General features: G+C 39.5%; 1 protein-coding gene across 5 annotated transcripts in view; it reads right to left on the reverse strand.

Annotated features, from left to right (window-relative positions):
* Nucleotides 1-821: 821 nt before the first annotated feature.
* The window catches only part of mgat4c (mgat4 family member C), a 61,974-nt gene continuing 35,936 nt past the window's right edge, over nt 822-26,859 (reverse strand). For all 5 annotated transcript variants that reach the window (XM_084673146.1, XM_084673145.1, XM_084673144.1 and 2 more), the window contains 3 exons: nt 6,997-7,141; nt 5,954-6,101; nt 822-4,894 (listed from right to left, as the gene is read on the reverse strand). In XM_084673146.1, the coding sequence (XP_084529272.1) occupies nt 3,738-4,894; nt 5,954-6,101; nt 6,997-7,125 (1,434 nt within the window). In that variant the 5' untranslated portion in view covers nt 7,126-7,141 and the 3' untranslated portion in view covers nt 822-3,737. The remainder of the gene's footprint in view (nt 4,895-5,953; nt 6,102-6,996; nt 7,142-26,859) is intronic.

Raw genomic sequence — 26,859 nt, forward strand, 5'->3', positions numbered from 1 at the left:
GTACAATGTTAACCTGGAATAAGCTTCCTTCTGCTCTGGTAATGTTCCTTAACATAAGGAGTGGTTGTTCCTGCTTGGCAATACTTCATGCCACACAGCCAGGTCAATCAAGGTGTGGATGGAGGACCACCAGATCAAGACCCTGTCATGGCCTACCCACTGTCCAGACCTGAACCCATTGAAAACCTCTGAAATGTGATCAAGAGGAAGATGGACGGTCACAAGCCATTAAACAAAGCAAAGCCGCTTGATTTTTGGTGCCAAGAGTGGCATAAAGACAACACACAGCAATGTGAAAGACTGGTGGAGAGCATGCCAAGACGCATGAAAGCTGTGATTGAACTGATTTCTGAACTCTTCCTAAATTACAACATATTAGTAAAATGGGCTGTGTAAAATGAATATATATTTTTACACTCTACATTAGTGTTTCTCAACCCTGGTCCAGCAGAATTTTTTTTTTTTACTGAAACAAATATGTGGAAATACTGTAGTAAAACCAGAGAATCTGATAATTTTGCAGTGGTCTTATTTTTTCCAGAGATGTGTATATGTATTTAAATACAGTATACATCCATCTTATTTACTATTATATATCTTACTCTTTCTCATTAGTTTCTTATTTCTTTGTGATGACTGAACTCATTTTTCTTGTTCTAAAGCAGATAATAATGTGATTAGTAAGTTTATGAAGTGCATTGTTTTACTACATATTTACTCTCTTGTACATCAACCTATAATAACGATTGTATATAAGACAATTGCAATGCAGATCACTCACATCAATTGGCATTCATTTAGTTTAATCTAGACTGATTTTAAATACAATATATACAATACAACATTTGACTTGATACATGTAAAAAAATATATAATCTTACAATATACATACAATACCGTAGAACGAACAATGTTGGAGAAAATACAACACAGAACATCTCAACATACAGTATTCTCTCCTCTTAACAATATTCAGCACAAGATAACACTTGTTGTAAGTGGTATTTGTAGGCATCTACTAACAAATCTAAAACATCTTCTGTAGCAGATGCTGAACAACAAGTTATAGAATCTGACATACAAAAGGTTTTGTTTAACCACTGAAAACATGTTCATGCATCATTGCACATGCTTCATTGGAAGACAGCAACACTTTCCAACAATCCAAAGCTTTTGTTTTAGCTACACTGGACCACAGAATGACTTGTATTTCATTATTGTGATCTGTGATCTGCAGCTTTACCAAAAGATTCTGAAAACCTGGTAAAATTACAGACACTTGCTTTAAGGACCCTGGGTGGGTGAGATGTCCAATGATGGCCACTCTGCGTCAGGTATTCCCGAAGTATTGACACATATAAACCCCGTCTTGGGATCAGTTTCCTTGTACTATGATTATGCATAAAGGCAGCGGTGCTGCAATGACTGTCAACTGCTGCCTTATGTTCATGTCAACTGTACAGAGTTTAGAGTGTGTCTTTTTGGATTTGGTGCTCTATGTACAAAACTTGTTTTTAATCTGATTTAACTGTACACGGCTTTGGTTAACACTGTGAATGTGCTCCATAAGTTAATGTGATTGCTTGATCCACCTATCCGTAAGCTTGGACCTAAACCATCCCACCTCAGTGAGAGTTGTCCTGTATTTAGCTTTCATTTCAAGAAAGTTTCATAAATGCCTATTTAGCGTTCACATCACACAAACAATTACCAATGTGTCTACATCCCATGATTTTGCAGTATTTGATCATTCACATGGGTTTAGTAGTTAATTGTACAGTGGGAATGTATCTGCTATAATTGATATATGAAAACTGAATCGTTTCCTGAATAGCTGGGCAGACGGTTGTTAGCATGTGTGTATAACAATTTCCGTCCCAAAAGAGATTTCAATTTTCAGCACTTTTCAAAGAATGCTGATTTGCAGCTTAATATTTAATTCAGACTTTTGTTGCTATCGCCAATATTCAAACATCAATGATTCTGCAGTGCTCAGCTAGTTTTGACGGATTTCTTCAGATGGACTGAACAACTATTTCTCCTCAAGTCATTTCAGCAAGCAACATTTGTATGCAGTTTTATGTTCCCCTTAACCTGGTTTTAAGTAACATAAATCGGGCTTCATTTTATTAATGGCAATATGGCGAGTATCAGAAATTGATGGTGTGATATTGTGCACAGCTGAGCATCTATTGAAAATACATGCTCTCACATGACTTGATTCACACCCAGGTCCCCAAAATCCTGGTCAAAATGAAAAGACACATTCTGAATGAGTTCTGGGGGTTTCTATGGAGAATATGTAATGCTCGATGAAAAAACAACTCTTCTTAGAGTGTGGGAATTGTTATTATAATGTGTTTGGCACACTGGGGTGTGTCTGAGTACTGTACAGAGATATGACCAAGGTCTTGATCGGCTTGTGGGAAAACCCCCAAACCAGTAAGTCACAGCAATGAAACAAATTATTTCATGAATGCACTGTGCGTTTTAAATGTCAGTATTCTGTAAACATTCATCACTTTATTGCATTGTTTTACATGAATGGTTTAGTTGATTGCTGTTATATTTAGGCAAATTTGTCACTGAGTGTTGCCTCATAAGATAACATAATTGTGCGGAAATGGAACTGACAAGATGATTGTTCAAACTCCTTGATGAACGGTGTTGAGAAATGTTGTTAACACAAATGCAGTACCAAGGCAAGTCTGCTGAAAATGTCATGTTTTTAAACACGCTAACATGGCAAAGAAGTTGAGGAACTTTATAAAGAGAGACGGAGATGCAATACTTCTTCACTGTTCAAACACATATTTTCCTATTTCTTCATTCATGGGCATTGATACAGTACTACACAGTAACATAGAGAAACATTGTTAAAAAAAACATGTTTGAAACAAAGAAACACATAAGAGAGGAGTGAATTGAGATCCTAGCTCCAGGGGGGTTGTTGTTTGCTGGTGTTAAAAGAGCGAGTGAAACACAGACCAATTTACTTGGGCAAAATTGTGCTGTGCTGGAGAAGAGGGTGCGATTAGGTCCACCCCATTCTTCAAGGTGCAACCCAATCTCTGTTCTAAGAGAAGATGGGAGAACATGTTTCACCTATCAGTGTTTCTGACAGAACATACAGGGCGAGTAAAATGGCAAAGCCCACTTCTGGCCCTCAAAAGTAAGCTCAGGCCAGACACCATAACAATGATAAAGAGGTCAATTATGTAATAAAATACTTATTTTATTTCAAAATGGTAATGCTAGGAATGACAAAAGGTAAAATAGTGGCATTTGTGTTTCAAAACACATTGAAATTATGCTACAATTATAGTCCAAAGGCTACTGTTCTCCAAAGATATTCTGTTGAGTAACATCATTGAAGACCCAATGACTAGATTTCTCTATAGGTTGTATTGATGTTAAATGTTATGTGTGAGTCAAAGTCTAAGTATGAGTTATGCAGAAATATTTTCAAAACCGTGTTTCAGGAATGATATGTAAATTGAAATGTATGACTTGTTTCATCAATTAAACAGTCCTAAAAAATGTAATGTAATGATGTCATGACTAATGATTTCAGGAATTTTATAGTAGGACTTTTATATACAAATACTAAATAAGACAGGTAAAAATACTGCACAAGTGCAAAAACAATTGATTGAATAATACAATGACAAGTAAATATGGTCATGAAACAATAAATAACCAGGTGTAACATGACATACTGTGTTTTTGTGCGGTCATCATTGACTTGGTGGCTGAGTAGTCCACAAGCTTATGCTTCTTATGATAAGCCATTCTTTCTGACTAGCAGTCACCACCATTCGCACACACTCAATGTCAAAGCCTATCTTGTGGTCCACATCTTGTACCTCAATGTTGCCATTTTTAAATTCTCCTAATGTTATGTATGAAGAACACTGTGTCCCTTTCTTAGTTCCGACTAACTTCTCTCCCACTTCTAGAGCTCCATGGTGAAGGATGTCATTCTGTCGATCATCTGTTCCTGTTGTGATCTTAATTTTGCTAATTTTGGTTGATCTGTAAAACACTATGACAAAGAAGTCACCCGTCGAAGGAGGCTTTCCCCAAAAGTACTCATCCACACTGCTATATGCCTTGGTGGCATCATAATTCTCAAATACATTGATGTTTGTGTGAAGGCTGGCTGGAGGATTGTCAGGAATGTCAATGGAGTCTTCCTCAAAATCATCGTCCTTCAACTTGTTCTCTGCCCCCTTATAGGAGGAGTAGTATCCCATGTGTTGGAACAGGGAGGGTTTGAAACGGATAACGTCTTTTTGGGCCAGCAGGCCCCGGAAATGAATGAGAAGCCAGTCACAGGGCATCTCCTGGTAGAACATAAGAAGGAAGTGGGCCAAGCGTGGCAGGTCCTTAGAGTGGTAGAGTTTCCCAATGTAGCCAAGCTTGGAGAACTCCAGCATCACCCAATAGGAACCTTCTCTTGAGGTGACCACTTTCTTCAAGGCTGTCAGGAAGTTCTTTGAGCAGCGCACATCGTCCTCAAGCATCATGTAGAAATGAGAAAGGTTGGTGCAGAAATTCAGGAGAAAGGCGTAGTCCACGTTTTGTTTGGAGCGGAAACGGACCCTGTCTTCCGGATCGTTATAGTTCCTTTTCAGCCCCTCCAGGGGTGGGTAGTACTCCTTAGGTGCATGAATCACCAGAAGCCTTCCAGCTATGATGTGGTGAGCAAACTTCCTGGAGATTTCCTGAACAAGATTCTCACACCAAGTAAGGTCAAAGTCGGCCAGGTGGACAACAACCACAATCTCTTTCAGCTCATCATAACTGGACTGATCAAAAATGGATTTGATCGTTTCCATTAGATAATTTCCTCTTTTTCTTTTGACAGATGACAACCCAATAGTAAGATATTCTGTAATAGAAAAATATAAATTAGTCAAAATTAGGGATGCACCTACACTAGCAACCACATAAAAATACAATATGGGTCTTTAATGGGAGATTTTTTTGTGAAACAAAATTCCCCAAGGTAATAAGCCACGTACAAATACAGGGCAAAACATAATCAAAAATGATGTTAGTGAAATGTGTTAGTGTGAAATAAGCGCCAAACAAAGTCACCCTGCAATGTCAACTTGCACACTATATAGTAGAATGTAAGACAAAAATTTAGTAGGCCTACTGTCTGTCCTGTTACAGTATATTACACCTGATGCAGTATGCTTATAATGGAAAATTATGTCTTACATTTGGTAACATCTGCAATGCGCAAAACACCATGCTTTTCTCTCTATTTCAACCCACAAACCAGCAGGAGAGACGTTAACTGTGGAACCAATTTTACCTTAGCGGATCGACATGAACCTGTATGTGTGGAGATGAAAGTATTATGCCTCAAATAGGCTGCATTTTATTTTCACTCGGTGCACTCGTACTACATTATTATAGCTGCCATAACTACTAAGTAATAAGTAGCAGAATTATGTGGTTTGGATAGACTTTTTCTTCAACAAATTGAATCAGTCGTGAGCAACCTCAGTCACTGACAAATGTTTAATTGCTGTAGTTAGCATTAGTAGCCTTGCTGCTGGAAAGTTGAACAATAGTGTTACATACACACATATTTCAAAGATGTTATATTTTGTATTTTGACAACATGACTTGTCTTTTATCAAAACATTGCATGTGGTTGGAATCCAATCCATTGCAGCCTTAACCTACTTCCAAATTATCTGACTTTCCATGTACAAAATAAATACAGATCTTATTGTGACAAACAACTTGAATTGTGTTTTAGGGAGTTATGGATACACTTCAAATGCCATTTATGGTGGTTGCTGATAATACAGCAACATGCAAACTATTATACTGTATCTGGCATACTATTTTTACTGCCATACTAGAAGAATTGTTACTGCTATAATTTGTATTTGCCATCTGAAATAAGAGACAATTATAAAGCTAAACTCACTCTTGCGAGGCAAAGGGTTTCCAGCCAAGTAACGATATGTGACGTTTATGGTCCCAGAGAAATTAGTAAGATCTCTCAAGGTGTGAACGTAGCTCTCTGAGTGTGGTGGATGTACGGATGTTTCCCTCAGCTGTCTTTTATCCTCTTCCTGCAAAGAACAAAGACAATAGACGAGACACATTGTGAATTCTGAACAACCGAAGGTTTCATCACAACTAGAGACAAGAGACAGCAAAGTCAAGTAATCTCCTTGAACAGTTTTCAAATTCCTACTTAAATAATTCAACAGTGGAAAAAAATAGTTATGAAACTTTATTCCAAAACAGTAGTACAATTTCAAAACAATACATGCTCTTATGTACCTTAGCCAACCCACATCTTTAAACTTTGAGGTTGCTGTTACTGCCAAGCAAATGGACTTTGAAAGAGAGTGCCAGATACTTATGTTTGCAACATTTTAATCATTTACATAACAAATACAGATTTTGATGGCATCATGAATAACACAAAGACCATCTGCATGATTTAAACTTGGGTCCAAATATAAAATGTGTACACTGCCTTTAGAACAATCTATTTTTAAAGAGACAACATGGTTTGATCAAATTATAAAAGCAGGAATCTGTGTGCGTGTATGCATGTCTGTCTGTGGTTCAATTACCTCAAGAACCAGGCACTATATGAATACATTGAATTTGGCAGGTGTATTGCTCATGACCTGAGGACGTGTAGTATTGAATGTCAAGATGGGCAGTTTGCAAAAGATAAATATAAACAAGTTTGCTGCCATGTTGAGTAGTACTCAACCCCTACTGTAGTAGAACAAATGCAAGTATAAATGTATGTAGTAAAACCTGGATCCCTGTACTTCGATTTTACCCAGGTTGTAATTTCTTAAGAACACGGTATGTTCTCCTACAGACCCCATTAAGAACAAAGCCAAATGCTCTGGCTAGATGCATTAATTACACATACAGAACAAATACAAAAATTATACAGGTGATGTAGAATGTCCTGTTACATAGAATATGAAGAGAGCTCACCACTACGTAACCATCCTCAATGTAGAGGTTGAGAAAGAGGAGACAGGTGATCAGCAATCCCAGGAAAGGAATGGTAGAGCGTTTCCTGAAGCACCTCATTTTGTCCATGGACTTCCACACCAGCCTCATGATTAACAGGTTCCCTCTGGGATGTGGATGGGACACACATGGAAACAGGCATGTTAATCATCTTGCTTTGGGGCAACATACATTTATCAGCTGGTGCTAGAGCAAGCTAATCATTTCACTTTTTTTTTTTTAAAGCTTCAATAGATTCTTTGAAAATCACATTAAAAGCCACGATGCACTGATGTTCGTTTACCCTAATCTTCAACCGGAATCATAATTACTTTTCAATACACTCCTAATGAGATGTAATATGGTGTTTTGTTCTAGGGTAGAGGTTGACAAAACTCACTGATAACTTGGAAGAAGCAAAAAATATTGTCTCACATGGCTTGCAAAATATGTAGCGGTTATACTGCTACACCATATCCACATGTGGAAACAGAACAGCCACAGCAATCTATCAGCGCCAGCCAATAGAACATGTAAACAGAACGACAGTGTTAGTCAATCGTGACCAACAATTAGGCATCATTGTGGCAATTTTTGCCAAGCTACAAAGCCCTCCTGAGATGCTTAATGGAATACAAACTACTTCTAAGGATTGATTCAATAACCACACGCACTTCGACCACCCACACCAGGGTCCGCTTCACCTGGAAATAGGCTGGTCAATACCTCTTTGTGCACAAGTCTAAAACGGAACTTAATGTATCCATCAACAGTATCTTGCTCTTTGTATTTATGACATCACTGATTGTGGGTAGATGTGCACCTTGCGATACTTACCATAATAAACTATCCCAACATGTATAAAATATGTCAGTGCTAAAACCAGCTCCATTCAGCTGGAATATACTGGATAGAATTTTCACAGAGAAGTTTGTTGTAAGTGGTTGGAACACTGTTTGAATTGCTGAGTTTGAGCCCGGACCCTGTAATTAATGTACAGTGTCAGTGGTGTAATGAGCCAAGAGGTCAACCATGTGAATCTGCTCCATTCTTGCCATAGATGTACAACAATTAGCTGATGGATGCTGACTGTATAATAGTCCAAAAAAACAGAGTGAGAGAGAGAGAGTGAGAGAGAAAGAGAGTCCAGTAAAGGTTTATGGCCTGTAGTGGGGTCAGTGACTTTCAATGGGAATACTCGTTATTCACTCTGTGTGGTCGGAATAAAGAAATGACTTAACCTGTTTCAAGATGTACAGTTTTAAGATGAACTCACTTCTCTCACTGTCAACATAACATTCATGCGTCTTAACCCATGAGCCGGATCATTCTTGTTTTACAGGAACTTATCATACCTTGTAGCAATTTAACTGTAGCTCTTCAATCAAAATATGATGCTTATTATTAAATAAGACTGCACTGTTTACACTGTGGACAACCTCTATTCCTGAATGCTACCTTGCATCATTGATGACATGACACAACCAGACATTGGTTTTGCTCTCAGGGTGCCATCACCTTTCTCCATTGGTAATGTCAGAGTCAGAGACACTGAGAGCAGCCTTTAAAATGAAAAACAAGGAGCTCCCTAGTGAGAGAAAGGCAATTACAGCCCGTCTGATGTGCCAATGAAGCAGAAACCTCGAACAGAAACGCAAAACAAATCACACCTCCTTTTATGTATAATGGCGTGATTGCTATAGCTAGGAATTACTGTCTTCAAGTGTTCTGTAGGTGTTCTTGTTTAAATAACTATGTTAAGAATAAAGGAAAAATATCTTGTATCAGATTTGAGTCATATTTCACAATGTTCTCCTACTTTTGCTCCCAAGGAATTGCTTCTTCTTTGCTTTTGTTTTGAGAGCATTCAATTCAAATTTCAACAAACACACAGTGATGCAGAAGCAAACATCTAAGTTATTCCGCAGTGTAAAAACGATGTCAATAAAAGAATGTGAATTGAAAACGTATTCAATAGAATGCTTGGGTACACTTTAAATAATAAATTCACGACTTTAGTGCCAAGCAGAGCATTTTGGAATGTAGAATATTGGAAAAATTGATAGTCTAAGTTGGAGACTACCTTGAGTCTCCTGATTAGTTATTCTGAAATCAAAATAGGCCCTTAACCAACACTTTTCATTTGAATTGGAAACACTTTTAGCTCTCTATTTAGCCACACTTTTTACAATAAGGTGAGGATTCTGTAATGGAAAAGCCTGGATAGAAAAGTCAATGTGACTGAGAGAGGGGAAAAAGATTAATACAATTGGCAGCAGAAAGCAATTCTCCCACATTTGATCTTGTTATCTGTTTTACATTATTTCCCTTGGGTATCCTGCACCTCACAGATATAAAGCTCTGCACAAATAATCAATTAAGCCTGCAGATTTGCAGGGATTCGCAGTTGCTTTGTGTCAGGCCTTCAGCCACTTTCAATGGATTTTCTCTCTCCACAAAGAGAAAAAAATAGAGGCTTCTGGTGATAACAAAATTGAGGCACAGAGCAGAAAAATAAATCCCTTTATTAGAAAAATATTTTTTGTTAGGAATTCAAAGTGGTCAAACGGTTTACCAATTATGCATTCTTCTAGAGCTTGTCACACAACGGGCCACAATCTGATCTACAAAGACTTGAAGATCCTATCAGATACAGACTAATGGAATTAATAATACAATCACGCTATAGGAATTGGTGTTATTGCTGAGCTAAATTGGAGACTAAGCTCATTTTCATGTGTTCAACATGTCTGTATCCGACATCACAACTGCCAATCACAATGGGGGTCGGTCACAGCGTGACCCCGTTTTGAGCAAGCACACAACTCATTATTAAAGGCTTGTATTATGATCAAGGCTGCCCAATTGTCCACTTCATATTTGTCTATCTGTCTGTCTGTGTGGAGCTGTGTACTCATTTAGCTGTCAACACATTATCAGATCTGTTCAACGTCAACCGGTTACCGGAACCAGCTGTGTAGTGCTCCAGAGGCCAGGCGCTGGTGCCAGGGATCCAGACAGATGTACACATACACACACTATCACTCTGGGCCTGTCACTGCTGTCAGCAGTCAGAGCTCACACACTAGAGGGGGGAGGGGGAGAGGGGAGCGCAGGGTGTGCAGTGCATGTTCTCCCTGGGCACACTGTTCAAGCTGGCCCTCCTCAGCCACCGCCAGTACCCCACCCTCCCCAGGGAAACCAGCTCTCAGTGACGAGGGCTCCAGCTGTTCTTCCATAAGGAGATGCTGTGCAAGACGGACAGAAGAGAAGAGCTCAAACTCTTGAGCTAGCCACAGGATTTCCGTGTTCCAAGAGACTGCATATTTCTCAGCCGCTTTTAACGGTAGCTTTAAACTAGATGCCCATTCCCTTCGTCTAGGTGGATGCTTGGTTTCAAGTCGGAAAATATTTTGGATGCACGAACAAAGCCCTTCAAACTGATGCCATCCTGGCCCCGTTTTCTGAGTGTCAGTAGCACAGGTGGTGTAGCTAGCGGAAAAGGTTCTCATTAAATATTGAACATTGTGCCTACTGATGCTAGCTTCAGAGCAATCAAGCTTAAAAACACTTTAAATAAAATGCTGCTTCTTTGGCTGTGCTGCAATTGTGCTGATTGCCTGGCTCTGGCCACGAATGAAACGTGATAGAAAAAAGGTTCTTCAGAGAGGCCCATATTTGCTCGCTTTTGATTTCTTTTTAGCTCACCAAAGATAGAGCAAAAACGTTGCCTTTTCCTCTTTAAAGCCACTAATGGTATAAAGCCATAACTGGAAAATTGATCTCCAACTGTATGGCTGTGATGTTGGATTTGGAATAGAAATTGAATTTATTATTAAGGGACCTATATATTGCCACTTAAGAGGCATTGACATACTTGCCACTTCGCAATGGACAGCTGAAAGAATATGCTTCCGTTTTAGTGCAGTCATAGTTTGATAGGACATGCTGGCGGCACCCTCGAAATGTCTCTGTTATGGGGATGTGAAAGCTGATGTGCAAGACAAGCCCATTTCCCAGAGTGTTATCTGGGCATTTACCTTTTAAGGTCAGAGGGAAACACGAAACTCTTTGATGTTCCATCAGTTGCAAGTGTAATGAGGATGGGACGCGTGAGAAATGATTCATGTGTGAGTGAGCCTCTCCCAGGCTCCTCTCAGCAGTTAGCACTTTGACCCAGATTAGCACTTTGCCAGGGGCCCACTGTGAAGGGCTGCAGATGAAGGGCTGTGATACTGCCTGTGCCTTTCCAGGGGAAAAACACCGGACATGTGGACACATGTACGCAAACGCACACAGTTCCCATGGCTAAGATAAACAGACAGGTCTACTGTACACATGCACCCGGGGATGTAAATGATGTCCTACCGTGGTGTGCCACATTTGCATAATTCCAAGGTACTAGCTTGTGTAAAAATATTTCTATAATTCCTCTTGTTGTGCCTCAATGACACTCTGTGTCAGGTTTTGAGTTATAAGCATATGCTGCTATTCTCCTGGAGCCATCTGTGTTTTAGAACAATAGTATAAACCACATGTGTATTCATATAACACTGCCTGGCCATCATCACAAGTAATCTATGTATAAAATGGCAAGGTTGCTGGATGCTGCAATGTTGAGATAGAAACTGTCATTTAGGAGAGCAGAGGAGAAAACGATATCAATTTGGTAGACCCCCAAAAAAGGAGGTGGATTCTTGGACCTGCCTTAAAAGCTCTTAAAAAAGCCAAGGTCACCTCTTGGTCAAATCTGTGAAATGAGAAAATGGCTGAAGGGGCAAGGGGCCAGTGGCAGATAACATGAGAATGCACTATCTCCTCTCCACACATTTGGTGCAGGCAGGACAGGGCACTGGCAGGCTTTTCAAAGGCCGATGTTCAAATGAGGAGTGGAGACACAATACGATGGCCCAGTTTCACCTCGTATATGAACACATACATAGAAGGCCTCTTAGTGGATGAGCTTTGTGGGTGGTGGAGAGTGGACAACCAAGACGCTGAATGAAAAGTGCTTCCACAATCAGGTTTAGTACTTTTTGAGGTAGAAAGAGTCAAATAAATCAATGATGTTGTGCAGGTGTGGGCACTGGCACCACACAGCTCAAAAGAATTCTCGAATGTAAGGTTGTCCTGTTTGAAACTAAATACTAAAATAGGTTTTCCTTGCGTACATTAAGAGCATTTGGAATGTTTCTCAAAGTTGACAACTGTGAAATGTACAGTCACTCAGGGAAGATGTTCATTCTTTCTGCAAAAGAAAGCCTAAAGCTGCTTTACAGCAGTGTCTTCAATAAGCTGTTTTGCAGCAGCACATGAGGATCTCTCTCCTAAAGCCAGACTGACGTGGAATATTCAATATCCTTGCATGGACTGAATCTTACCAAGTCCTCTATATGAATATTTGATGAGGGGCGCGTGGGTCGGGCAAGCACTAGGACATCATCTCCACACATTGCCAATGTCTCAGACTAAGCAGCATTGGTTACATTTTTAGATGTACAATATTACATGATTCATGTATTTTTATGTAAATATGTTTCCAAGTATGCCTCATTATTTTCACTATCCAAGACATAGTTTTAAACGTAATGGGTAAATGATGTACGTCTAAGGGAATATGAATAGTTTGATGCATGTGTGAAACATTGGTAAGCTTCATATGACAATGTACTGTACAGCATGACAGTCATGTGGGAGGTCTCATGTTGCTTTGTCTGTAGGCTTGTAAATGTCAGTCTTTCCTTGTACTTATACAGCAGGCACTTTGCAGTACATACAGATCAAAGACTACATTCATTTTAGGAGATACATTCTATTTTAGAATGTATCAGGATTGTACTCTATAAATGGAAGTAAAAAAAAACATATCTTGTATGGTTCATTGCCATGTTTTCCAGAATGTGTGATAATATCACATTCATAATCTCATCTACACATGAGTTCCTTTAGAAGTTTAATAAATACCACTGGACATGTGTTTGGATGCAATGCTATGCCCAATATGTAGCATCCTTAGCAAAGTGTAGTTGGACATTTAAGGTTTACTGTAGGTTGCAGGAAGAAACAATAAAACAACCACATAACTTGCTGTTGAAATCTGATGGATAAATATGAAAATGATAGATTGTTTTGCAGTACAATAATATGCAGTACAATCTTGAACATTTATCATCTAATTAGTATAACTGAATTTGATATAACATCAAAATGTAATGTTGGATTTATAGTTGTTTTCCGTTGTTTTTATTGTGGTATAATCGAACCCAATCAAATGAGGGAACAACCAACTGTAGCGAAATTAGACTTTAATTAACGGGTGCGTCGCTGTTCACTGACATTTATGCTCAGAGCAAAGACTAATAACTTTTCTACTCAGATGACATTGGCTAATTTTCCTTGTCTGAGTCCCCTTTTCACCCTCTGGCAAATCGATTAGAATCAGATTAATGGCAAATGACACCAACAGTCACAGAGGACAGCAAGAAGTTGTGTGTGTCATGGCACACATGAAACATCCTATACAAGAGTAGTAAGGTAGTGTTTCATTTATGACCAGTTGTTTCTACTTGGGGGAGTTTCAAATACTGACATATGCCTTTGAAGTGCATCCAAAGAGTTAAAGAATGTCCTTTTTCTTTAGTGTACCTCACAAAGAGGAAAATATTTGTGTTTTGCTAAAACCTTATGCAGTACTAATCATATGAATAGGCATACATAATTTGTAATCCAATGTGAAAAACCCCCCAGCTCTATCAAAATGTTCCACTTTGCTGCCAGCCCCCAGAAAGAAATATATGAAACAAAAATTAAATCAGAGCACAGCAAGAGATTGTCAGCTCTCATTTTTGAAAATCAACAAAGCATGTAGATGTGGTATTGTGAATCTGACATGGTTTAACAATCAAACTCAAACAAAACGCATTAATGAATGAACAGGTGAGACATTACCTAGAAAAGCTCCAACAAATGCCAAAATGCTCCAAATTTCCAAACAGGCTCACATGTATTCTGTACAGGCAACCAAACCTCTTTTGCCTCAGGAACAAGGAGTTTGTGTTTAGAATTCAGCATGTGCCAGCACACCAGCCCAGCTCCACCTTTGGCTAATTTCCGAACAATTTCCAAGCATACAGAAAAAATGAATATGCATCATCTTTGCAGCAAATGCATTTGCAAGACAAAATGATAATGAGCAGAAAGTGCTTAAAAAAAACAATTAATCTCATGTAAAACAGCTGCTGAATGGGTCTAATAAGATGGAATTTTAATAAGTGAGTATGTTGTACAACAAAGCCAGTTGGTAAACACTATTGTTCAATTGTTTCATGACATGCACACAGATTTTATAATAAAATACTAATCGATGTGTTATCCCTTATTTTCAGGGGAGAGTCTACGAGCCTTTCCAAAGGTTTTTCATGACGCAGCAACATTTACCAAATCAGATGAAGATTTTTCATAAAAGTGAATAATTTGTTTCTTCTGAATCTGTTTGCCAAGTGCATGGTGCAATTCTTTTCCAATAAGAATAGGTCACTGGCCTCAGGGAAAGAGAAGCGTGTGGCCTAATTCCAAACTCTGACAGAGAAAACTGCTGTCAAAGCTCTGTGGATTCCTCTGTTAAGGAATGGGTTTGAAGGGTAATCGGTAGCCTGTGAACAGCCCTGCTTTTAGAAGAAAACAAATCTGCTTGTTATTGACTGGAAGCTCACCGACTGCATCTATGCCCAGTTGAATGTGTTTACTTATTTATCAAGAAGGAGAAGACTTGCTTGTATCTTTGAAAACAAGCCCAAACAGTTACCTGCTACTTGCTGCTAGACAGTAGGGGCAGGCCCTATGAAAGATGTATGGGGGGGCAGTAAAATGAGTTTTAAGGTTTCCACCTGTTTTGCGGAGGCCTTCTCAAATGGTCAAGCCTGCTTCACTGTCAGTGCAATCTTCACCGGAATGTCTCAGGACAGTGGTGCTTTTTGGGGGATTCTGTGCATACTCACAAACAACATGCCAATGCCTGTTTTAAAGTCTTCTTACTCTTTAAACAGGTCGCTCCATCAGACTTTGAGTGCCTGCTGATGACTGTAATCGGTGTGCATCGAGAGTCCACTGCTTAAACCTGCTTGGCTTACTTTTTGTTGCCATCTTTGTGATAGTCTATTTATTTCTGGATTTAGTCAAGGCATTTCGCCCAACTAATAATCCACTATAAGGGAGTCTAAAAATAGCCAGTAAGCCTATTTTTATGCTTTATTATCTCAAGATAATAAATGACAGATGACATTGGCAGTAAATCTCTGTGTAACAGCATTAAGTAACCTATTGAATGACACCACGTGTCACCCTTTTGCTCAATCAAACATTTGCCTTCCTTGATCGTCTAGGGCTGTATATGTGGGGGTTAATTGTGGACAATAGCTCAGTGATTAGAGCGTTTGACTGCAGCTCACAGCTCATCCCTGGTCTATAAATTGCCTTGAAAAACTGTATCTGCTAAATAAATACATTCAATAAAATATATTTTTACACCAACATGACATAGCCATGTCTTAACGTGGCTTTTAAAGGCCATCACGTTGTTCTTTCTTATAGTCATCAAGCTCTCAGCTTGGAAATGGATGTCAAGGCACCTCGACCCAAGCCCCTCTTTTTGGTTGTGATGCTAAGAGTGGTCACATTGTCATTGAGTGTACTCTCACATGTTTTCCCTTGCAAGCGCTGCTGGCTGTAGTGTCCATTTTGTCACCTTGTTTTATTTTAGCCCCAAATTGGAAATGCATGGGCGATTATTGCAACGTGTTTAGGATGAGTGATGCCGGGCACTAAGCCCAGTCTGCTTTGTCTTGTTAGTGCACCACAAGCCGTGAAATACAGCCTGAATGTCAGGAAAAGAATGATGTGGGCATTGAGTGGTTGTCATCACTCTTTTAGCACACATTTATAGAGATTCAAATCAAAAGACAATATGACATTCATTTAATTACCCCTTAAGTAAGATACATAGTATCAGACGAATACTCACTTAACATCCTACAATCTAGGCTTCAACGTCTACCACACACAACATAAAACAAAGTCCAAATGTCTCTTCTGCCATATGCGGTGTTCCATTGCCTCCTTGGAAGAATCTCCTATGCGTGTTATTGTCTTCTATTTTAAGAGACTCCCCACAGTGTAGAGTGGAGAGTAAGGGAGTTAAGCAAACGCCAGTCCCCCAACCGAGCTGCCCATATAGAAACGAGTGATAGGACGGCTCTGCTCTTCCTCTCCAGGGACAGAAAACCCTTCCCCAACTGTCGTCTCCCTCCCCACGACTCCTATCCCAGAGGCAAAAACGTCAGACTCCCAAATGCCAACTCTGTTAGGAGTTACGGCTGCTACTTCCCCGGTGAGAAATGTCAGATGGAGGTGATTTTCTGCTTTAGGATTTCACAGCTGTGACTGTACAAAGAATAAAAGAACATGAGACCCCTTTAGATAAATGGGCCAAGAACATGGTTCTGAGGTAAAGGAAGGAACTTATGTATTTGTAGATAAGGTTTTCTTTCAATTGTAAACAGCAATTTGTCTGTCTTAGTAAAACACATATACTGGAAATAGTATACTTCTCATCCAATTTTATGCTATTAGGTCTTATTTAATTATGGATCACCTCAACACATAACTATTTAGTATTTTTTACGAAGTTTGTGTTCCAAATTCTATGGTATTTACTAAAAATATTCAGAATTTAACTTTGTTTAATACTCAACATGTGTTCCATCTTCTCAGAAAAAGTTGGTTGAAAGACTCTTTTCTGTAGTCTCAAAGGCACCAGATTGGTCAAACAAAGATCGGAATACATGACCAGCATTTCATTCACATGAATCACAGAGGATATTCTTCCTGTGCAGAATGTTTTAAAGATTTACATGTCTGCTGCTATTAACTACTAGCCGCATGCTCTCTTTTGGTTTGACCGCACTGCCATTAATTGTCACAATCAGATAAATGTCAGTCCACACTTAGGTAATTTAATTATTTAGCTATGTTCCCATTGGCATGTGTTGTAATTCATTCTCTTTTTGCAGAAAATCCCCCAGGACTCTAAATTAGATTTACATCTGGGCTTTGGGCAGGCAGAAGAAATAGACATTGATCCACTTTTCCCTCAGTGTTCCTTGGATAGAACATTGCTGATGCTGGCTCACAAATATAATGTAATTCCGTTGTCTTGGGTAGTAGGCGAAAATGATGCACGTCAAGAAAACGCATACCAGTCAATAATGCTGGATACCATACTTTTTTGTGATGGCTTAAGTGCAGTTAGAATAACCACAAAGAAGCTTGACTTTACATCCACTACCGTACTCTTTGCCTAAGCATGGTGCCACTCAATAGGCAACTAGTATCTGTTGATTCGAAGATTGCCAAGATTTGCCAAGAACCTATGTCAACACCAACCGCCATCTGGAGAAAAAAAAAACTGGAAAACCAACCACAGATATGAGTGCTTGACAGAGTTGAGAATTTCATCCAGCCCACATGTTTAAAACTACAAGGTACACTTTAAGACACACCGACCTTTAACAAAGACCACAAGATGACCTGTGAGCCTCAAATCAAACTGTGACGAGAATAAAGGTCAGGAACTAAACTGAAGTCCCGATGGGATGGTTAGTGTGAACAGTGTAAGCTGTGAATTGTACCTCAGACGTTCTTTGCGCAATTATAAATTCTTATTTTAATGTGCTGCCGCTCCGACAAGAAAGAAATACAATCTGCAACAGTCAAATTATGTACTTGCAAAGACAGTTGAGTGAAAGTAAATTATGTAGAAGGGGAAATCTTAGGAGCATGTCAATTCAGTGTAATCACAAATTGAACACCTTTGAATTGGGCACCGTCTATGTTTTAGGATTCTGAAAGTCTAAAGTTTTCCACCCATTGGCTTTGCTGTAGAAAACGTTTTAAGATTTCCAACCTTATAAGCGTGTCAGTTTTGAAAGCTCCATGCATTACTAACGTGACAGAGGGTTCTCACAGTCATCGGCACACTAAACCTTCTCACAAACACCCAGTCCAACATTGACTGCCAGTTGTAATTCTCTCAGAAATTCTCTTGGACGATCTTCAGCTTGCTAGACACCAAATCCTGTATATCTGTCAAGACACTCCTCCTGATACCACAGCGAGCGCTGCCATCAGTGTCCACTTGACACCTGGTGCTCGGGGCGGAGAGTTGAGGATCACCACCAGGATCTGGGAAAGCTGAGACACAAAAAACTGTGTTTGACATATCAATGTCTGTTCAAGAGGACAAGTTTATAGTATTCTTGTTTGTGTGGATGTGGAAAATTGGACAATGTCAGAACAATCAAGATATGCTTCAGCATGATGCCCAGCCTAATCACTCAGCAGTTTGGGAAACAAGTACAATCATTTGAAAGATATCTTCATAAATATAAAGTTGTTTCAACACTTTTCTTTTCAAGCACTTGCTTGGCTCAGGAGCCACACGCAAACACAAGTCTGTGGCAAATTGTCACTCAATTGATGATGCGGACTGCCTCTATACATCCTACTCCCTTCACGTTCAGACAGGGAATAGCCAAAGTTTGTCAGTTACAAGCAGAAAATCAGATGGTGCTGAAAAGGTTAGTGACCCAGGTTTCTGGTAGAGTGGTTTACATGAGGCTTGACTGTGTAGTAGACGCTCAAGGCTGAGGGAGTATGGGACATAATAAGGGGCGAAGGACAGCCAACTGTGACATTCTAGAGTGCCAAGATGGCAGCCAATGCAGGCTCATGAGCCAAGGTGGCAGTGGAGGGTGAGATAGGACTCTGTGGGCATGCTGGGTAAAAAGGAGAGGAGATGGGCAATGTGAGGCTCGAGTTGGGCAGATGGTAACCAGTAATGATGGTGTGGATGTGCAAGGAGAAGTGGATTCATCTTACACTATAAACTTTTTGTTTGGTCAACCCAATTTGTTTTTCTGTGTTGAGCAAAACTAAAATTAAATGCTTGTACACATTCAAGTAGTCTGAGTCAACTTTGTTTTCAGTTTATTTAACTTCATTTTATTAACAAAAGTAGACAAGTCCATCCAGTATTAAAAGCTGTATTCGCACAAGGATACTGAGCCAACTGAACTGCAAGTTAAAGAATACCAACAAAATGGGAAATGACAACTTAATTTAATAGCCAGTTTAGTTATTAGTCATTAGTTAACCCAACTAGTTGGTTCAACTTTAAAAAGGACCCACGTTACTTGTTTATTCAAATTAAGTTAACTTAACTTAAATGTTTACAGTGTAGGTAGAGATTCCAGCCTTGGAGCAAAGGCTTTCACTAAGATCAGGGAGACATTTTTGAAGAGGCTCTTTTAAACAAGCTGTCTTTCCTTTCAACTACTGTATGTCATTGCTTAAGTGATAGATTGAGTAAAGTTTGGTTTTCCATATACTGTTAATAGCAAACGGAAACCTTTTACCACAGTCTCGACCTTGTCTCTATTAGTGGCCTGACACTAATAAGTAATTAACAAGCAACAAATTATCTTGAGCAAACAAAGTTTCCAAGAGTGTGACAAGAATATTACCTAGCATCTGTGTGGTCTGGAGGACAGTCCTTGGGTCAAGGGAGAGCAGAGGAGACTGCGGTTTTCAAAATCAGCAGGGAATTACATGTTTCTACCCTTACTGGACCATGCATCAGATAATTAGAGGATAACACCTAAATTGTCTGCGGCAGCTCTGTAGACAACAATAGATTAACATGACAAAATGAGAGGACCACTTTAAATGGAATAACCATAAAAAATGTCATATTCAAGAGTACCCACTGGTTTAGTTTAGTGACTGTATTTGAGGTATGAGCGTCTTGAAGGTTAAGGAAAGATTACATTTGTGTTGATATTTGAGTTTTTAAGTTTAGATATTTAACTTGACAAAATATATATATAATATATAATTTACACTACTGTATGTCATAATTTGTGTTGACAGGAAGTGATGTGAGGTATGAGAGCTTTATATAAATATTCTGATTGGTTATTCTTCGGTGTTGACGGACAAAATGTGTTTTATTAGTCCTGTGCACTAATTCCTTCAAAACAGGAAAATCGCATGTGTCTTTTATAAATATACTCATTAGACTTTTTATTGCGCACACAACAAAATGTGTCCTTTATTATTCCCCCAGTCTCTCTTTCTGCCTCATTTGGTAGTGATGACAGTTGACAAGCCCCACTGATTTTTTCATTAACAGCTCATACCGTCACCAATGGGTTGGCGGTACACAGGAAATGAGCGTTCATATCAATATTCCGGAGGACATCTTACACATAATGCATTTCAAACAGGCAACAACTGCGCATTATGGTCCCCAGGGGGAAGCTATCGATCACCCTGCATTATCATTATTGATTCCTGCGAATGAATCAAGGAGATCAAAATAAGCCCATGCTTAACTTTGTCTGTTCACGCAGACAATCAGAGTTCCTGGAGTAAAGCTGGTTCAACGTACCACAAGCTGCTTTGCATCATGAATGCACAAAACAGATGACTGGAAATCTTTCTCCTTGGGTAATACTCCGACTACAGCTTTACTGCCAGACAATAGCACAATTTGAATATTTAAAGATCAACCAAGTATGTAACTATCTATCTGTATTTAACTTTAAGTACAGTAGATTTCATATTTAACCCTGTCTTCATTTTTCATGCCATGGTTGGTAAGAGGCTGCATGCCACTATCTGTACTTTGTATGGGATCAAATCTATTCTGTATTATTGCATCCCTTATGTTGAGGGCCGTTAAGGTAAGGGTAATGGTATGGCTTGTGACATGTTTATGGTTGAAGTGTTCTGTGTTCTCTAGAGGAAATAAAGACCTGCATCATCCTACCGGTCTGAGCCACATAAAAATGGCTATTACCGCTCCAGTCGACAATGCCATTTATACATTCACATGACACAGTATGTTCTAATGATGCAAAATGTGTGTGCAAAATAGGTCTTAAAGGTATATTCAGAAATGCTGTCAAAGTTAGATCAAATTTTAAAAAATGCACTGAGCATTGATTTGGGCAATTTCATGTGGTTTCCTTGGCAACCTGAGCACTAGCAACTGGGATAGGATGTGATAGCGACAATGAAGCATCTGGTTCACAGACATCACAGGCAACCGGGGTCTCAAGGTCTTGAGTAAGCACATTCACATTCTGCCTGGGACCATCTAAGGATCTGTGCCTTATCCCGTTCAGACTCATCACCAGGCCTAAGAAACCCCCTTTATCCATTTGTACTTTCCTCAATCCAGACAGTGTCGCAGTTCAACACCAATTACTCAATACTTGCTGTGAAGCACGCAGTTTCTACTAATCGTCCATTAAAATGGCCTTTCATTCCAATCTTTTATTGTGCATAAGAACCTTTAATATTTAACTATTAAACCTGGACATGGCTCCTCCAGGGCCTAACTTTTGTCATGAAGTGCTAAATAATAATTGGCTTACCAAAGGTTAATTGCTCAATAGATACTCTGCCACTGTTTAATTGTGCTATTAAATGCCTGAGCCATGGCCTTGCTTTTATAATGGCTTATTTGATTTGGAACAAACTAAAATGCAATGTGGTGTCCAAATGACTATCAAAAGCAGAAATACACTATAAAAATTGGTCACAGACAATAACTAATGTTCAACCGTTTCGGTTGATTTGGCTGAAATGGTGACAAGCTTATATCTAAACCATACATGAAAATATGCTCTAATTAAACATCCTTTGCGACTGTGTTCTATTGTTCTTGCTGATTTGTCCGGTCTTCACAAGTCAGCCTAACAGCATGAAGGAGTTGGCTGTCCCAGTAGTTAATGAGAATATAAATTGCACACTGCACATCAGCAAAATATAAAGATGAAAACATTAACAACTAAACAACTAAATTCAAGAGTGTTACGTGAGCATCAGCAGTAATAATTATTTCAAGGGACCTCCTGTCAAGGGTGCATCATAACAGAGACTTTATAGATAATGAGGACAACTTCCATTTTGCCATCACGTAGTTTGGAAGAGGACAGCAAACAAACTGCTTTTGCTCAGAGTCTGGGTCCAGTGGAAACATTGTTTAGCAGCTCAACTACAGCACAATTATCTTGTTTGTGTGGAGTTTATGTCCAGCCTCCAATGGCAACGGTGACCCAATTACATCAATTGATTTACCTTTTTTGTTCCTAACAAAACCACTTTCTGGCACTGGCGGTTATATCCATGATATAATGACTTAATTATACTTGAGACTTATGCTGTGAATAAGAGTTGGTTCTCTTCTAAATACATTTTAGACATAATACTGTGAATTGGACATGCACAAATAATTGCAAATCCGGTTCACAAATGGAAAAGAATACTGCATACGGTAATAAAACAAATGCTGCCGTTATCTGGTTTGTGTTTCTTAAATTGATTCTCCTCTAGTGAGTTTTTCTGGGAGTTTTTCCTTGTCTTCCTTGAGGGTTTAGGTTGGTTGAGGGGCATTTCTATTGGCGTATGTGAAGCCCTCTGTGACACTGCTTGTAAAAAGGGTTATACAAATACACTTTGATTTGATTTACATGTTACCTACTTGATGTTGTAGGTAATGTTGATAAGCACTTTTTGTCATATTTACCTAAATAAACTGCACATCTTGATAGCAATGAATACATCTAAAGGTTTGACAGTAATATAAAATCAATCCAACATCTGTGGTCGTCGCAGGAATAAAGACAACAAATCATTAAGACCGTTCCGAGACTAATGATTGGACGGGCTACCTGTAAGTCTACCTACCTAACAGTCTGCCCCTGCACTCATTGTGTGTTACTGTAGTTTTCAACCAGGCTAGACAGAGGTATTCTAAACCAAGCTAGAGGTGCTAGAATGGCGGCAATTATGATAGTGTTGTGTGTGTTCTTACATGTGAATGCAACATGGATTAATTAGTCAAAAAAAAGATGCCACTCTCTCAAAAGCTCTCTCCCTCCCTCGTGGACTAACTAGGGCTGCGTTTCCCGATAAGGGTGGATCATAGCAACGATCGAGCAAAAAAGGAAACCATCGATATTTCTTACATGCGTTTCCCAAACATGCTTGTAAAGAGTAGGGTATCTATTCGCTTTCATGGATTCTACGATCAACTTGGGCTTACGACGCTTTCGGGAAACGGAGCCTAGATTAGTCTTTCGACAGTTCTGTAGTCAGTTCATGTGTTTGTGGCTTTGAAGGAAGGAGGTGAGATATGGGTTGAATTGTTTGGAATAGAAGCTAAAATAGCTAGCTTCGCAAAACCTGCCTACACCACCTTTAAGCCGATGTATCTATTGAGACCTGTGAAAGAACCTGTAATTTTGTGGGTAAGATCTGTAATAAGCTTTTGAAACGGTCCTAATCCATCTTGCCTCTACATCCCTATTATGGGGAAAAACATGTCAAGGCACAAAAGTAAAACATGATTGGGTTCCTGGAAAATTAGCTCAGCCACCACAACCCTGCTGTGTTTGCTCTGAGATGTTACTGTAGAGACGCTTGACAGGGTGTCACAGCACAACCGCCACTGTACAGCCAAAACTGCCACATAGCCAACACTCCTGACCTCTCGGCACCGCTGAAGAACTACAAGTGCTTCCCATCTCCTCTGACTGCTCAACCTGTCAATCTGCTTATTCAAAGGTTCCCCCTTCTCTGGGAAAAGCTCATTTTCCTTAGCCTCGGCCCAGGCACCAAGTGTCACTTCAGTTTAGATTCCACCACCTCCCTGCAGCTTCACACAAAAGCTCCCATGGGGGGACTCTGTCTTTCATTTTCAAACCACTGTCCTATTAACCCTGCAGGGGAAGATGTATTAAAAACTTCCCTGGCATTGAAAAGGCAACTCTAAGCCTCAGCCTCGGCCCATACACAGTGTGAAACCAAATTCTACACTGACACTTTTTGAGCGACATTTGAACATCACTTTCCAGCATCAATAAGACCTGATATCAAGCCAAAAACAAGTGGCTGTTACCTATTAGACATTACATTTGCAGATGCAACTCATACATTTGTCGTTTGGTCTCATTTCTCCTACCTCAACAGTCATATAACTCAAATCCTTTTGGAGTGTAATGGCTTGTTTACAAGAATTCTTTGGAGTGCAAAGCCTGTTTACAAGAAACCCCCTCTACTCAGTTCAATCATTTGTTGCCAGCATTGTGGAGGGTCTGAATCTTAATACAGCCTGATGTCTGTCTGGTTTTCAATCTGCTACAGGCTGCAGGCCTGTCTGAGAGAGTAATGAGAGCCCAGTTCTGTCACAGAGGTTTCCTCAAAGACGGCAGGATAGCAAATTCATGGCAGTAGTTCTCTGTCAATGCAGCTCCCTTTTCTCAGCAAATCAATTCTAATTTTGTCCTCTATGTTGGTAACCTGTTTAAGGTTCTGTTTCATTCAGGCTTATTTGCAGCCTTCCTGTCACACAGTCCTTCAGCCATGTGTTGTGGGGGAGACCTCTTAATAGGCATGTGATCTCAGTAAACACCCAAGAAAAGGTAGAAAAACACTGTACTTTCATTGCATGTCCATAAAGCAGGGTTCTTTTTTCACAACCGAGTATTGATAAACAAAACATGTCCACGGGTTTTTCTGGACAGAACTTATCTGCTCTTGGATTAAGAATATGACACATTGCATAAGGTGACAGTGGTCTTCATCTGTTTTGTGTTTAAAGTTATTCCCTTATCTTCTTCTTGGGGTGGAATTCTCTTTGCAGTCCCAATGCGTTTTTTGGTTGTCTGAGCATCTACACTGCTGTCAAGGTAACCATGTCAATGGATGAGTGCATGTTATTGGAGCACTGGATATGCCTGAGGCATCATATTAAAACAGGGTCACAAGCCAGCTCTACTCTGCTCCCTGTCGACGTCTGTTATCGACGTAACATCTATGTTTGGTGAAGGGTCCCCATTCTAGGAGGGTTGTTTCTGGGCTGCAAATATTCCTGTATCGCACAACTATTTTAGAAAGGAAGGCATTTTCTTCAATAAATGGGATAGGTTGCAATTACAAACTAGGTGCAGTACAGGATATTAATGTAGAATTTTATACTTTACAGTGTATTGATAAACATGCACATATTGCATTTTTCAGACAACGTACTCACAATAAAACTGTTTATGCAACGAGTCACAATTCTTCAAGAGTCGACAAGCATTTAGCATTATGAGGACATGAATGGGTCTTACTGCAACGAGGATTGAGAAACTTAGCAGAATTCTTTATGAAGTCACCCTGTTAAGCAATTTCATATTATATTCAAAAATTGGCAGGCTACTGACCTAGTGTCCCTTGAAATAAAAAGACACATTGAAGATGACCTGGTGACTGTCACTGATGTTTTGTCGAGGGAATCCCAACGTGTGTGATAACCTCTGTGTGGAGGAGAGAACTATGCCTAGACATTGATGGGTTTTGCTTAGTTGGAAGAGGGCCAGAAAAGAGAGCTCCGTCAGGATCAGTGGAGCCAGTCTCACTGACTCACCAGGCACTGTCGGATGCTCTGCTGCCTGGGAGTCGCTGTACGTTATCAGCCATCATCAAAGATGCTGTCAAGAAAATGTGAAACTGGGGCTTCCAGAGGCTGTCTGAGACGCTAGACTCCAAATGAGACAGGCTTATTAATTCTTCAAAAGCCACACAGCTTCTTTTTTCCCCAAGACTCATTTTGGTACATTTAAGGATGATAAAAGCTCAGCCAGCTTTCTCTCTCTATTACATCCTCTCTCTCTCTCACATACATCATGCATATTGCAGATGCACACATTTTGTTGATCTGCAGAACACACTACTCCTTACTATGAAATAGCTGTCATGTTTGGAAGTCTTTCAAGGTAATAGAAATAAAATTGGTATTTTTATGATCTCAAGATAAAGAAGCATATAGCAAATACTTGAAGAAACATCTATTTATATGGGAGCACTGTTAATATAGCGTAGGCATGGTCAATGAGCTTACACAGGCTACCCAGCACATAGATGGGTTTAACTTGGACAACGGAAATGTTTTAGATGTACTGTAGATGTAGAGACACGCATTCGACACACATCTGTTCCACATACAATCAGAGCGCTAACTTGTTAGATGTTTGAACGAAGCTGTCAAGCACCAGGGATCCGTATACTGTATTGGTTTTCACTGACTGGAAAGGAAGTTAGATTTGGTGCTAATACACGTCAACGCCAGTATGATTTTTAATGGTGGGTTGGTTCATCTCTAGTGGTTTTAGATTGTCCTTGAAAACAACTGTTTTGACAACAGGAAAATTCCTAACATTCCTAACAAAGAGTTCATTGGTTCCATATCACCTAGATACTGTGTGACATACAACCGGAGGAACCCTAGTTGAATCAGCTATTAGCAAACAGCTGCATGTTGCACATTTTTAAAATGGAGATCATGATCAATGCACATTGAGAATAATGTCCCTCTTCAAAACCAGAAGTGAACACCGACTCTCAAAATGTTCACTAACATCAATTAAAATGGCTGTGAAGAGACCATTAAAAAGCGATGCAATACCTTTTGCAAATCCTCTCTATTGCTGAGCATGAGATTACAATATGTGGAACATCAAAGGTTTAATTATCTTAATTACCCATGCATTTGCATGCGGGTAAGATCCTTGAAACCAAATTAAGATCCGAAGATTTGTGCCAAAACCAACTGTTAAATGCACATCATTTGAATGATATATGAGACCATTAATTGTCAAATTCACCACGATTGGGAGCCTTTATTACAGTTCACAAGGAATGACCATTTTTACACTTATAGTAACAAATGCATATTTC

The sequence above is a fragment of the Hypomesus nipponensis genome, chromosome 14 (genome assembly GCF_054491055.1).
Source record: "Hypomesus nipponensis isolate SF chromosome 14, ASM5449105v1, whole genome shotgun sequence".
NCBI lineage: Eukaryota > Metazoa > Chordata > Actinopteri > Osmeriformes > Osmeridae > Hypomesus > Hypomesus nipponensis.